The following is a 13870-nucleotide window of genomic DNA, read 5'->3' on the forward strand; positions in this document are numbered from 1 at the left end:
CCCTGTGCTTTGAATCTCTGACTTGTCTTCTGTCCAGCGGCCAGAGAAAACTCTTCTTCTAATGGGCTCACCTGATTGGATCAGCCCTATCTGAATAATAATTGAAAGTCATCTATTTGGAACTTTAATTACACCACAGCAGTCCTCATTAGCTTTTGATCGAATAACTGGAAGAAGGGGGACCATTTTGAGAATTCTGCTTACCACAGGAGTCTATAATGCACAAGACAATCTCTCACAACAAAGGATTATCTGACCCAAAATGCCATACTGCTGAGATTGAGAAACCTTGGTCTAAAGTATGCCTTGTTGTGCATGGTAGAAATATTTCCAGCTTACCTTTCTCATGAAAGGCAAATTCACAGACTGTGTAGCACTTGAAAAAAGTATGTGCAACTGACTTTCTGATAATGACCCAAAACTCTCATTTTCTAGGAGTTGTTAGTCACGAAGATCTTATGAATTATTTGACATCTGCTGGTCCATCTATCTTTACCCATCGACCTCTGGCTTCATATCCATCAGTCTACATAGCTTACATTCTTCCGTTCTTTGATGCAAGTGATATTTTATTTAAAAATATTAGAAAAAAAAGAAGAATGTTACCATTTTTTCTTTTTCTTTTTTTTTGCCATTGGCCAGATAATCAGAATATAATCATGTCTGTAAGCCAGATTACAGAAGGGCTTTCCCTTGGTCAGTGATACCCTGAGCACCTAGTGTAATTTGTGACACGTGATAGGGACACACTATTTGTTTAATGAATGACTTCTGTAGTCAAGGATAATGTAGTATGACAAATCTTGACTTTTGGTACAAATATCCAAATTTCAGTGTGTCTTAGGCTTTTAGACAGTGCTTTATTATGAGACATAAAGGGACAAGGCACAAATTTAGGCAACTAGGGATTAGAAGTACCTTGATAGGTATATAAAGATGTGGGGCCTCAGTCTTTCCTAAACGTAGAGCGGCCACCTGGTTTAAACTCTTACCCTAGTATGAAATCTTTATAACACTCCTGATGGGTCAGTTTACTTTGCATTTGAAACTTTCTTCAAAGTTTTTTTCTACTGAATATTCCCTAAAAGAATTTTGGAAAATCACGGATTCCTTTGGACGTTTGAATTTGGCATCTAAATTTTTTTAAAAGATTTTATTTATTTATTCATGAGAGAGAGAAAGAGAGAAAGAGAGAGAGAGAGAGAGAGAGAGAGAGAGAGAGAAAGGCAGAGACACAGCAGAGGGAGAAGCAGGCTCCATGCAGGGAGCCCGAAGTGGTACTCGATCCTGGGTCTCCAGGATCACGCTCTGGGCTGAAGGCGAAGCTAAACCGCTGAGCCACCCGGAGCTGCCCAAACTTTTTAATCATAATGTTTGTAAAGATTTAATGTCTAGCATATTCCATATCATGTGTGTACTTTAAATATACTTGTCAGAACATCAGATTGATAGATTTAGTTCATTCAATTTGTATAATATATCTTCCATACTATCAGGTCAATGCAGTTCAAATTGTTAATCAAAATAGACAAATGAGGTTTACTTTTTAGGTGAAAAGTCTGGACTCCTTTTTCAATTTAAATAAACTAGAATACTTATATCCCTGTGACAACTTCTCACTTCTAAATCCTAAGATAAATCAAAATATGGGTAGACATAGAGCCTTAAAATGAGTCTGTCACCTGGATGAAATAAGGCACTGTCCCATCACTATTTCTTACAGATGATCTTTATGCTTTGCTGTCACTGTCTCAGGAATTATACAACCTCATGGTATTCCTTTGTTCTTATACCCTGAGGAATGCATGTTGGGGATTGAGGATTGGCAAATATAGGGTCTTCTTTTATAAAGTAGGAAAAATGCAAGGAGTGATGACAAAGAATAAATGTTAACCTTAGATACATTTAGAGAAAAGGACACATAGAGCTTGAGGATTTGGGAAATGATTCCTTGAAAACGATACATACCCATGTACCCCTAGAAATATCTTAATGTACTCTCAGAGACCTGAGTCTCCCATTTTGAAGACTGGTGGTCTTGATAACAGTCTTCTGCATGATTAGAAAGGATTTTCCAATACCAAAATCATGAATTGAAAAAATACTTTGTACCTTTTATCTGTTCTACTATATTTAAGTTCTCTTGTAAGTACATAGAGTAGGATAAATTCATCTTCTATTGATGATGCTCCAAACGTTTGAAGATCCTCTGCTGCATCTCTGATGTCTTTCTATCTCTAAGATTAATATTTTTAGTTCCTTGAACTGCTCATTATCTGTTGCTGTTTTTGATCCCTTTACTTACAGTTATCCTCCCATAAAGGATGCTCAAACTGATCAAAATTCTCCTGAATTTTGATGTCCAAATCAATATAATGTTCCCACTCTTAGGGATAAAATATTAATCCTAGTAATTTTCTATATAGTGTAAAATACTACCATTTACTGAATGCTTAGTATATGCTTAGTACATAAAAAAACACTGCAGAGAAGATACTATTCTCATTTTACAGATGAGAAAACTGAATCAGAGGAAAACTAGTTAGCTTTGAACAAGGTCTAGAGCTTCAGTCATTACTTTGTTTATTAATTAATAGCTGGCTAGGATGGGACAGCAGTTGATTTAACGGCAGCATGACAGCCTATGGAGTACACTCTGTAGGAATGCAGGAAAGTCCAGGTGGATGATTATGTAGAATGTCAGGACCCGAATATCCTCTGCAAAGCCCCTGTAATTCTGCGAGGGGCCTCGGGTGGGTCATGCTGCTGTGGTCTCAAATGATCTGCCTAGGTAACCTGGTGCATGGAGGGCTTTCCAACTGGACTCTGCTCAGTCCAAGGGAATGTGTGGAGTGTCTGGTGGACTGCTGCTGAGGGAGTGGGGGAGACCTCCCAAATGGGGCTTTGTATCTCCCCTCCTCTGCTTCAACCAAACAGCTGTGCTTTTCTCTGGCTTTCCTTGTTTATACTTGTAGATAGATAAAATTGAAATAGGGATAGAATTAGAGTGTGTGTGTGTGTGTGTGTGTGTGTGCGTGTGTGTGTGTGAGAGAGAGAGAGAGAGAGAGAGAGAGAGAGAGAATATGAAAAGAATACTAATTTTGGCATCAGTTTGCTTAGGTTTGATATCTATAATATACTTACTAATTAAGTGATTAAGTGACCTCGGCATGGGCTTTAGCTTCCATGAGCTTTAGCTTCCTCAGCTGATTTACAGCGGTAGTCAAAGGTTTTTGTTGAACAAATAAGTGAATGAATGAATGAATATAATTTTTATTTTATCAAAAATAACTTTGCAAGGTTAGGTTAAGAATCAGTGCTACTACAGCCTGGCACATAGTAGGTATTTTGAGATAATAATAGCAGCACTAGTTGTCATTATTGATTCAGTACCAAGAACCCATGTGGCACTTCTCTCTATGCTAGGTGGAGATCTCTCGTTGAAGTTGAGAGCAAGTATTATATGCTCTGAATATTTGGAATGTGCCTAAGTCAAGAGGGCCTTTCCTATTACAAAGGGAAGATGCTGGGAATCTCAGAAGCTTTTCGGCCCTCTGATCTTGAAAGTGTGGCTTGAGAACTTTGGTGCTGAGAACAGTGGCAGCGTGTTGTCTAGAAGAAGTCTTGCCATTGTGCCAGATGTTCCAAAATCATACAGCAATTCAGTGGGCTCACTTCCTCTGGACCAAGAGGTGTGCATATTTACTGTCACTAGTGTTCCCGGGGCTTGGATCCTACTACCCAGTGACATCCAAGTCTATGTGCACATTCATTCTCTGGGTATGAACAAATTATTAAACTATAGCCTATTCCTCTTGTAAGAGAAAGGGGGGGGGGAGTGTGCTGAGCTTTTGACCTGAAAATTGATGTCTTTACCTAAATCATTTCCAGTTAAATACTATTGTCTTGTGGATCACATTCGTCTGCTGTAGATTATAAGTTCTACAAAGCAAGACCTTGTCTTTTCATAGGTTGTGTAAAATGGTACAGACACTTTTAGCACTCATGTCATGACAGATGGTTATCATTTATAACAAATGAATAAGAACAATGGCAGCCTACTCACATGTCCTAGAAGCTTGGTGGGCAAAGGAACCTATATATATATATATGTATATATATATGTATATATATGTATATATATATACATATATATATAAAATACTTATATTATTTATATACATTACAATATATTGTAAAGCTATGCATGTTTCTCACTGGGAAAACCAGATAACTCATTCTCCCAAATCTAGAAAACAGACCAGTGAGAGTTAATTCTAATTATGTAAAGATTCTTTGCTTTACAAGACAGTTTTTCTAAAGAGTCTCTTTAAATAGCCACATCTCTTTTTTGGAGTATTCAAAATTGGATTTGCCTTACAAAATGTTGATTAAACTCAACTTTTCAGGAGCAAAGAGAGTGTACAAAAATGGGGCATTGCATGTCAAGCGTTAATGGTGAAGTCTCACTTAGTGATCACAAGGCTCACCATTCCATCCGCTGAGCCCATCAAAGTCAGAATGTCCAAATATGGGATCCCTGGGTGGCGCAGTGGTTTGGCGCCTGCCTTTGGCCCAGGGCGCGATCCTGGAGACCCGGGATTGAATCCCACATCAGGCTCCCGGTGCATGGAGCCTGCTTCTCCCTCTGCCTGTGTCTCTGCCATTCTCTCTCTCTGTATGACTATCGTAAAAAAAAAAAAAAAAAAAAAGAATGTCCAAATATGGCAGGTGGCTTTTACAGGGCATTGGGTGCCCTCATTCTAGGCAGGAAAGCTAAGCCAGCGCTGGGGTCACTGGCCATCATTAACAATGTGAATCTGGCAGCCAAGGGCATTAATCTGTGCTCCGAGACGTTCTTGCATTATTCAGCATGTACTGATATTAGCTTAAATAGGGATAACTTTTTTATTGGGACAATTATGAAGAAAAATCTGATGGCTTTTATTCAAATGAATGAAAACAAAATTTTGAGGAGAGATGATGCCTTTCTTCCTTCATATGTAAGTCATGAGCAAGGAGAGAAAAAGGAGAGATTGGAGTAGGACCGGATAGGAACACAGGGTCAAAAGGGACCCCCAGATTACAGACAAACAAACTTTTGCTCCCTGTGTCAAACCCTCTTTTTTATAAAACCGTCTACTCGCAGGCAGATAGGGAGGTGTTGGTCATCCCTGCTGTCTCCCAGTTTGGATGCAGAGCAGCAAAAAGCAATATTTACTGCACCACTCAATTTTGCAAGTAAATATGTTAGACTCAAAGATGGGAAGAAAACGAGACAGAGAAGAAGGAAGGGCACATTTTATAAGACAATTGAATGTTTCCTAAGATCATACAGTGTCTTTACGGGCTATTCCAAGCTGGTTCCTCCAATATAAAAATGAGAATACTTCATTTTAAAGTTGCCTACTGTAACCTGATGTACTGTTCATGTATTTCCAAAGGCCCTAAAGCAAGAGTTGATTAATCTCTGCCTAGATTTAGGCAGGCTGATGAGAATCTTGCAGGAAGTTCTATCTGTTATGCTGAAAGGCTATCGTTAACACTTCCGCAAAGTAAGGGGTACACTCAAAATTTTCATAGGACAGTTTATTTCTGTACTCCTCTGAGTTATTTTTGCCTTCCTGTCTCATAAGCCTTGTGTGTGCTTTGTGTGCTCACGAGAGCACACAAAGCACACATTAAAAGAGAATGAATGTTGAATATATGGAGTGGGTCTTGGGCCCGAAGATGAGCGGGTGAGTGAATAGAGGAGAAACATGAGTCAGGTGGAGTGAGAGGTAAGTTGAAGACTCTGGTGGAGAGGAAAACAGTTAATTTGCATTGTTCGTGACTAAATACGTGTTCAGGTGTGAATTTTATGCTCTGCCACACGCGTTCAGAAATGCCCTTCTCATTTCTCATATTCACGCAGTTTCCGTACAGAACCAGGCCAGCATAGACAGGCTTGCAGAGGAGAACAATCCTCATCAGCCGAGAGAGAGAGAGAGAGAGAGAGAGAGAGAGAGAGAGAGAGAGAGAGAGAGGAATCAAATGTGTACCCCGGGGGAGGGGGGGGGAGAGATGGCTCTCTGGGGAGTAAAAACGCGTTCCTGGGACCATGTGGAAAAGGGTTGAGGGCAGGGCTTCCTCCTTTCCGAGGCATAGGAGTGCAGAGGTGGGCTGCTCCCGGTGCCACGGTGGGGGTTGCTCCTCGCATGTAGCCCCTGGCAGGGGAAGGACAGGGAACTGGGAATGCGTGTGGCAGAGGCTCACTCTGCCAGGACGAGATGTTGGGGTATGAGGGTGGGGTGGGGGCCCGAGGGGTGGCTTGGAGCCCTAGCGGTGGCTGCCTGACGTCACCGGCCTCTCTGGCAATAGGCTGCGAGCTGAGCTCCCCGAAGCGGCGGCGGCAGCGGCAGCCGGGCTCGGTCGCTGGCCCCTTCACTCCGCGCCTTCTGCAGCCGCCACTGCAGCCGCGCGGCGGGGGCTCCCTCCCTGCAGCCAGCTAGTGGCCCCAGGTAAGGGACGCGGTGCCGCGAAAGGTCCCAGCTGCCGGGTGGCGGGGCGCGAGTGGGGCGGCCTGCGCAGGCACCCCCGCGGCAGCCTCGGCCCCCACCCGGCCCGGCCCCCGGCTTGCGCGCCTCCCCTCTGCTCCGCAGTGCAACAGTTTGCAGCTGCCTCCCGAGAAGGGCGGGCGAGGGGCTGTGCTGCGCGCTGCGGGTCTACCCGGCTCGGGTCCCCGGAAAGAGCCTCGGCTGGGGCTGGGAAGGCTGGAGGGAAGGTCCGTTCCCCAAACTTTGCGAACGAGAACCCTCGCCCTTCCGTTTCCCGTCCCCCTAGAAAGAAGCAGGATACTGCCGAGTGCGGGGCACAGGGAGACGGCGAGAAGGGGGCGTTTGCGGGGACGTGCTTTAGCTGAAAAAAAGGTGTTTCAGCTGCTTTTTTTTTTTTTTTTCCTGGTGTGTGGGGGGAGGTACCAGGGAAGGAGGCAGGAGAAAGGATGGAGCGCGATCCAGCGCGGCAGCCGTGGCCACGGACAGAGGCGGAGTAGGATGTGGTTGCTGTGGTGCCCCCATGGGAATGGGACTTGAGGGCTCTGAAGCCGGCCAGGGAAGGAGAGTCTGGAGGGCGAGGGAGGAGCAGGCAGGCAGGGCTGCGTACCCGGAGCCCGCTCGCCCGGCTGTGGGGTCGGGTCGGGGTGGGTGCTGGGAAGGTAGGATCCCGGAGGACACATCCACCGGGAGGGCGAAGGAAGGAGGAGAGCGGGGCTCGGGCGCCAGCGACCGCGTTCCGGGGCGGCGGTGTGTCTGTTGCAATTAGAAAGTTGTGGGGGCGCCGGGAGGCTGCCTCATCTGCTGAGTAATCTGGCTCTCGGCGGGGCGGGCGCAGACCCCTTGCCAGCGAGGGGCGAGGGCGCGCGGCCGGGGGCGGGCGGGGGTCGGCGGCTGCGGAGCAGGCGGGCAGCGCCCGGCGGACGCGGGGTGCCCGGGGGGCCGCGCCTTCGGCCCTCCGCGCCCCCCTGGGCAGCGGCCGGGATCCTAACTAAGCCTGTTCTCTCTGCAGCCTGGTGCCTGGGAAAGGAAGAGGGCGCGCGGACACGCGTTCCAGGCGGGGTCGGCGAGGATCTCCCGGGCGCCGCTCGCTTCCCCGCCGGCTTGCCCGCCCGCGGTTGCTCCCTCGGCCCTTCGCCCGCGCGCGCATCCCCTCCCGCACCAGGGAGTAGTTCTGGGTGGCGTGGGCTCCGTCCTCTTCTTGGCTGGTGGCAACCGTGTGCCTGAGAGAGGAAGTCTGGTGGGCCCGGCCCCTCCCAGCCCAGCGCCGATGAGTGCCCGGGCGCCCAAGGAGCTGAGGCTGGCGCTGCCGCCGTGTCTCCTCAACCGGACCTTTGCTTCCCCCAACGCCAGCGGCAGCGGCAACGCCAGTGCCCGTGGCCCGGGTACCGGCGCCAGCGGAGGCGGCACCTGCATCACGCAGGTGGGACAGCAGCTCTTCCAGTCCTTCTCCTCCACGCTGGTGCTGATCGTCCTGGTCACCCTCATCTTCTGCCTCATCGTGCTGTCCCTCTCCACCTTCCACATCCACAAGCGCAGGATGAAGAAGCGGAAGATGCAGAGGGCTCAGGAGGAGTACGAGCGGGATCACTGCAGCAGCAATCGCGGCGGCAGGGGGCTGCCCCCGGCGGGCGGCCAGGCCCCAGCCCAAGCCAAAGAAACCCGGCTGGAGAGGCAGCCCCGGGACTTTGCCTTCTGCACCCCCTCCGACGCCTCCTCTTCGTCTCTGTCCCCTGGCCTCCCGTGCCAGGGTCCCTGTGCTCCTCCGGCTCCACCACCCGCCCCCAGTCCGCAAGGAGCACAAGCAGCCTCCTCCTGTTTGGACACAGCTGGCGAGGGCCTTTTGCAAACGGTGGTACTGTCCTGATCATTTAGCCCCCTCTTCCCTCCCCTTCCTCATCTCCAGCATCTTTGCCGTCCTTGCTTTCTCCCCCTCCATCTTTCCTCTTCCACTTTTCTCTGGCCTCCCTCTCTTTTTCCTTCTTTCCGTCTCTGCCCTCCCCTTACTCTGTTTCTCCTCCGCCGAGGCACTGTGCGGTATTTGTAAATATTGGGCGAGGAAAGTCTCGGAAGAAGAAATAACGCTGATAATACTTTATTATTAATATTTATAGTAATTATTATAATACTAATCACACAATCCAAGCGCATGACAAATCACATCATTTCTCATTGTCAATGAAGGATGCGTCTTCCCTCTCCACCCTGCACCCCTCCCCGCCCACACACACACACAATAAGGAGGAGAAACCGCACAAGCTACCAAATATAAAAGAGGCATTGATTCCTGGAGCAAAGGGAGTGGAGGGGGCCCGGTGTGTTGTACATAGCTGTCAAGTTAAGGTTCAGTTACCTTCCCTTCCTTCCATCTCCCCCCACCCCCACCCAAGCTTTCACTTTTCCTTCAGCTTCCCTCCTTCCCCATTCCCACCTTCCGCCGGGCTCAGGCAATAGTACATTTCAAAGAAAATGTCTACATTAAGCACCAGAACTACAAGAGGCCACAGAGACAGTCCCAGACAAACGTGATGACATGTACTGGTCTCTGGTCAGCCCTCTTTCTCACCCCTTAGTTAACCATTCCTTTTTCCAGGACCAGACATTTAAAAATTTACTTTTAGAAATGTCCCTCGCTGGCCGAAAATCTTTAAATGGGTTGAAAGAAAAGAAAGAAAGCAACAGAAAGTGAAAGAAAGAAAAGAAAGAAAGAAAGAAAGAAAAGAAAGAAAGAAAGAAAGAAAGAAAGAAAGAAAGAAAGAAAAGAAAGAAAACAACATCTGCTGCTTTAGCTCTCTGCCCCGCCCCCAGCTGTTCACCTTTGACTTGTGGCATTTTCGGGATTCATAAAGGATCCAGAAGCTGTCCAGACAGGTGTGGTGCTGAAATTGCTTCACAGGACTGGTTACTTTGGTTGTGTAGGCAGAGGAAGGGCTGTTTTGGGAAGTGACAATTTTAGCTTTTTGTTGGTTTCTTCTTTTTCTACGATCGGGTTTGCGTGTACTATTGGTTTTATTATTAAACATTGCATAAGTTAACCTTTTTTTTGTACAAAAAAAAATACTAGGTGATGTGCAGTACTGAAAGTGCAGTATCTAACCAACCAGAATGTTTCTGTTTAATTTTTAGAGCAAGTGCACCTTTGTTATATATTTATTATATTGGTACCAAATACAGAAACAAACTATAGTTCTGTACTACATCCTCCAAACTGTATAGTCTTGTTCTTAATTTCCAGCTGTTGATATAATGGTTACCACTGGATGAGCAATTCAGTGGGCAGGCCTGGCTTCTGCTGTTTCCAGAAGTGTTCTTTTGTACCTTATTCTGTAGTAGACTGTTATAAAAAGATAACACATATGTTTTCTTTTTTTCTTTTGCGAGTAACAGAGACAACCACAACAGAAAACAAACAAATAATGGATGTGCAGGAATGCCATCTATTAAAACATGGTTAATATTTAAACAGTGCCTGTAGTCCTCCCTGCATGCAATTACCACCTGGAGGCAGTGGTGTGTGTGCTTGCTTGTACTGTATGTGTTTGGGGGTGAGACTGGTGGGGATATTGGGCAATTTGGATGACAGGACATGCAAATTTCATGAGAAGTTAAACCCAGTAACTACTTGTAGGATAAAAAAAAAATATATGAAGCTTGTTAGTAAAAAAATTTGTGCCTGCATCTGAGATGCAGTGAAGGAAAGGCTCTTTTCTCTTTCTCAGTCTGGCTTACCTACCTTCACTGGATACACACACAAAAAAAAAAAAGGTTGAGAGAAAAACAAAGAGAAAAGATCAATATTTTTATTCTCTTTCCTGATGCCAGAGAAGGCCATCTATGTTTGAAATGGGGTCCACCTATGGTTATTTACCACTTTGTTTCCCTTGGATTGATGATAGAAGGAGCCAGAAGCATATTGCAATCTTAAATATATGCAGTGGCATCCTTTCTTGGGAACCAATTTTTTGACAGTTATTTAAATATTTGGATAATATATGAATGAAAATGAATCAATCAAAAAATCCTTATCAACCTGCACGGTGTAAGGTAACAGTGCCCCTATGTGCATCCCTCTTCCAAATAACTATTAATTCTAGGTTCTCTGTCTTGGTTCCAGGCTTCTGTGCTCTTATCTAGAGAAAATATTACCTCTGAGGTTTTAGGTCATCTGTTAAATTGCCCAAGCTCAACCTGCATCTTTTATACAAATAATTTAATAAGCTTAACTTTAACCGTCCATTAGATATTCACTCACGTCCTTTCCTGAAGCACAGAGGATCATCATTTAAGCATGCCATGTTGTAATATTAGGAAGACCAGGTATAATCTTTGGGTTCAATATATTAAACAATGAACCAGATTCTCTCCAGTGCCTTAGTCACTTCCTAGTAATAGGTAAAAGAGTGCATTAACTCCCTCAGGCCACTAGGGAATCCTTTAGTGCATCAGAGCTCCACACTGTACATCAGAATGACTAAGGCACTGTGAGAAAGAAAGTCCATTAATTTTGTGGCTCACCCTCATCCAGCTGTAGCTCTTTAATACCTTTTTACAGAATGACTTTTGGACTTGAAATTTGAACAGAATCAGGGACTCAGAAGGGAGCTTCCTCATTTCCAATAAGCTCCACTAAGTGCATGGATATTACTTTCTCCCTCTTGTTTGGTGCACTTCTTACAGTGAATAATTTCCCATTTTATTGAAGCAATAAGATGTTCTGTTGTGAGCAGTGCTGGATGATGATTCCATTTTCCTTGGTGCTGAAGCTACTCTTACGTTCTTGCCTTATGAATCACAGTGCATTCAAGGCATGCAATAATAATCCCCTTCCAAGGAGCAGCCTGTACACTCTAGGGGGTAATTATGAAATTGTCCTATATAATTTTTCCCCAAAGGAATAGAGGAAACAGGAGAAATGAAAGCATTATGTATACTGTTTAAAAACCATCTTGATACCTCTAAACATGGGCACACATCCATAATATGCTCTTATTGTGCACCTTTAAATATGTATGCCTTTCTCCATTAACTGACTGTGGTTTAATATTTTTAACAGTGCTCTTTGTAAAGATGATGTGGTTTGTGAGTCAAATTTCATGCTGAGTTTCATATACTCAGAATTCTAAGCTTCTGGTGGTGTCACTTGAGATTTTTTATGAGATAGTGAATTACATGAAATTCTAGTAATACCAGTCCCCACACCAAATCATTGCAATAAGCACATACCCAAGCAATTTGCACAGACCCTGTTTAGAGCATTGCATCTTATTGAGCTCAATTGACAGTCTCAGGAGTTTGGGATGCTACCAACAGGGCATTTTGGATTTCATTTATATGAAACAAAAGGCAATCTGGAAATAGCTAAATTTGTTTTGAGGATTTTATTCATTGATGTCCCGTCAAATGAATTGCTTCAAATCCCTATAGCTACAGCTCAACTTCTGCACTTGCTACTCAGTATTAATAAGGTGGCATGCTTGATTCTTATTGTTTTTAAAAATGAGAAAATTGGAGAGAGAATACCATTATGTCAAATGTATGGGACTCTGAATCTTAAAGATGTAGATGAATATAACCTTCTTTAGAATTTATATACACCCATAGATATGTATTTATATATGCATACATTTTGTACAAATTTACAATGGACTTTTTGTATTCTCTTTTCTGTCGTTACAAGAATGAGATGGAAACCAAATTGTTGTTCCATCCTCTTATCCAGAGAGGATACTGAGAAGTCAGGTATATGCATGTATGTATTTCTCTGGGGTTAAGTCTGAATGACTTTCTCTTTATTTAATGAAAGGGGAGAGTCTTGTTTGGCTCGGGGAGTTGGTAATTAGATAAGCTTCCTTTCCTAGTTAGTAACTCAAATGTAGCAATGATAATGAACTTGTGACCATGCCTATGTGGTCTAAATATCTAGATGGAAAGCAAAAATGTCTAGAGGAGCTTTAGAGCTATCTAGACCACAAGCCTGGATTGTGGCTTGATTTTTTTTTTTTTTATTTTCAGCCTATATGTTGTGTGGAGATACAATTTATATCTGCATAGCTAAAGGTAAAGTGAAAATAGGACCATTATCTGTTTAGTTTGGTATGCAGTTTTTGGAAAATATGGATAAATTAGCTTTTTAAAAAACACTTTGGCATCTGACTTTTCCACCATTTCTATCTATATCAATTGAATTAATTAGATAATGGTTAAAATTCCATTTTTTTTCCATTAAATGCTTTTCTGTGGGTGACAGTTGTGGAAGTTAAAGGTTAAATTAGAACCAGAAACTTTAATCTAGTCTGGTCAGGCTCCTCAGGTCCATTCCCCTGTGAATATGGACTTTAAATCTGAATTTGAAAAACCACTTCTCTGGGCCATGCTTCTTTTGGAATTAGTGATTGTGGCTCACAGATGTTTTAGTTCATATTAGAATGAACTGACCTATCTATAGAGGGGTATTTAATCATGAATTGAACATCAATCTGATTCTGATTTGGTTTCTGATTTACTTGATAACATTTGAGAAACAGCTTTGATGACATCAATACTTGTTAATGTCACCAACCTAGTAATACAATTGGTGCCATGTAGGAATGCTTAGCTAAGAATAAGAATTTAATTAACTTTAATTGAGGACAATGTCTTATCAAGGTAGTTCTACCTGTTTGAAGCAGGGATACTTGTGATCTCATTGGGTTGTTTTCATAGGGAGATTAACAACAACAATAATGACAAAAGCAACAGAAAAACTGATTTTTGAACTCAAATATATCCAACAGACAGAATAAAACAGATATTAGAATTCATGGAAAATTTGTTTTGCTTTTCTATCAATAAAAGAGTTTTCTTGTTTAATTGGCTTTTTGGACACTATTTCCTTATTAGTTTATATAATATAATAAGATTATAAAGCTACTCTACTGCCTCAGAGGCTCAAAGAAATTAGTTTTTATTTTTAATTATTTCCTTTCTGAACTTCTTCAAAACCAACTACATCAAAAAATGGAAGTTTATAAATTTTAGTATCACCCAATAAACTGAGTCCTGTCCAATAATTTAGCAGTCCTTTTAGGCAGATGCTCAGGCTCTGTGGTCATATACTTAGTCATTCAGATTTCCTCTTTTTCTGCCTTCTCTAATATAATCAGGTATATGGGGGAAAGGATATGATTGACATGATTTTGTGGTGGTTAGGGAAATGGGAAGTCTCACATTCATGTAAATTCTTTGGTCCTGCTTAACTCTGCTGCAAAGTGGTTGATTAGAAGTGCTCTCCAGTCTGAGATGCTATTGTCATTTCTGGCTTTTGTGCTGACATTCACCACTGCAGTCTTAATGCCCCC

At 43.6% G+C, this 13870-nt stretch overlaps 1 protein-coding gene across 3 annotated transcripts; it reads left to right on the forward strand.

Moving 5' to 3' along the window:
- The first annotated feature begins 6361 nt into the window (after positions 1-6361).
- On the forward strand, positions 6362-13361 carry CUNH11orf87 (chromosome unknown C11orf87 homolog). 3 transcript variants are annotated; one of them, XM_055304892.1, is made up of 2 exons: positions 6362-6500; positions 7546-13361. In XM_055304892.1, the coding sequence occupies exon 2, from the start codon at positions 7804-7806 to the stop codon at positions 8398-8400; it is 597 nt and encodes a 198-aa protein (XP_055160867.1). In that variant the 5' UTR covers positions 6362-6500; positions 7546-7803; the 3' UTR covers positions 8401-13361. The 3 variants fall into 3 exon arrangements, with proteins under 3 accessions (XP_055160867.1, XP_055160870.1, XP_055160869.1); XM_055304895.1 differs by lacking the exon at positions 6362-6500 and adding an exon at positions 6682-6763; XM_055304894.1 differs by lacking the exon at positions 6362-6500 and adding an exon at positions 6964-7039.
- The last annotated feature ends 509 nt before the right edge of the window (positions 13362-13870 follow it).

The sequence above is a fragment of the Nyctereutes procyonoides genome, unplaced genomic scaffold (assembly GCF_905146905.1).
Source record: "Nyctereutes procyonoides isolate TBG_1078 unplaced genomic scaffold, NYPRO_anot_genome, whole genome shotgun sequence".
Lineage (NCBI taxonomy): Eukaryota > Metazoa > Chordata > Mammalia > Carnivora > Canidae > Nyctereutes > Nyctereutes procyonoides.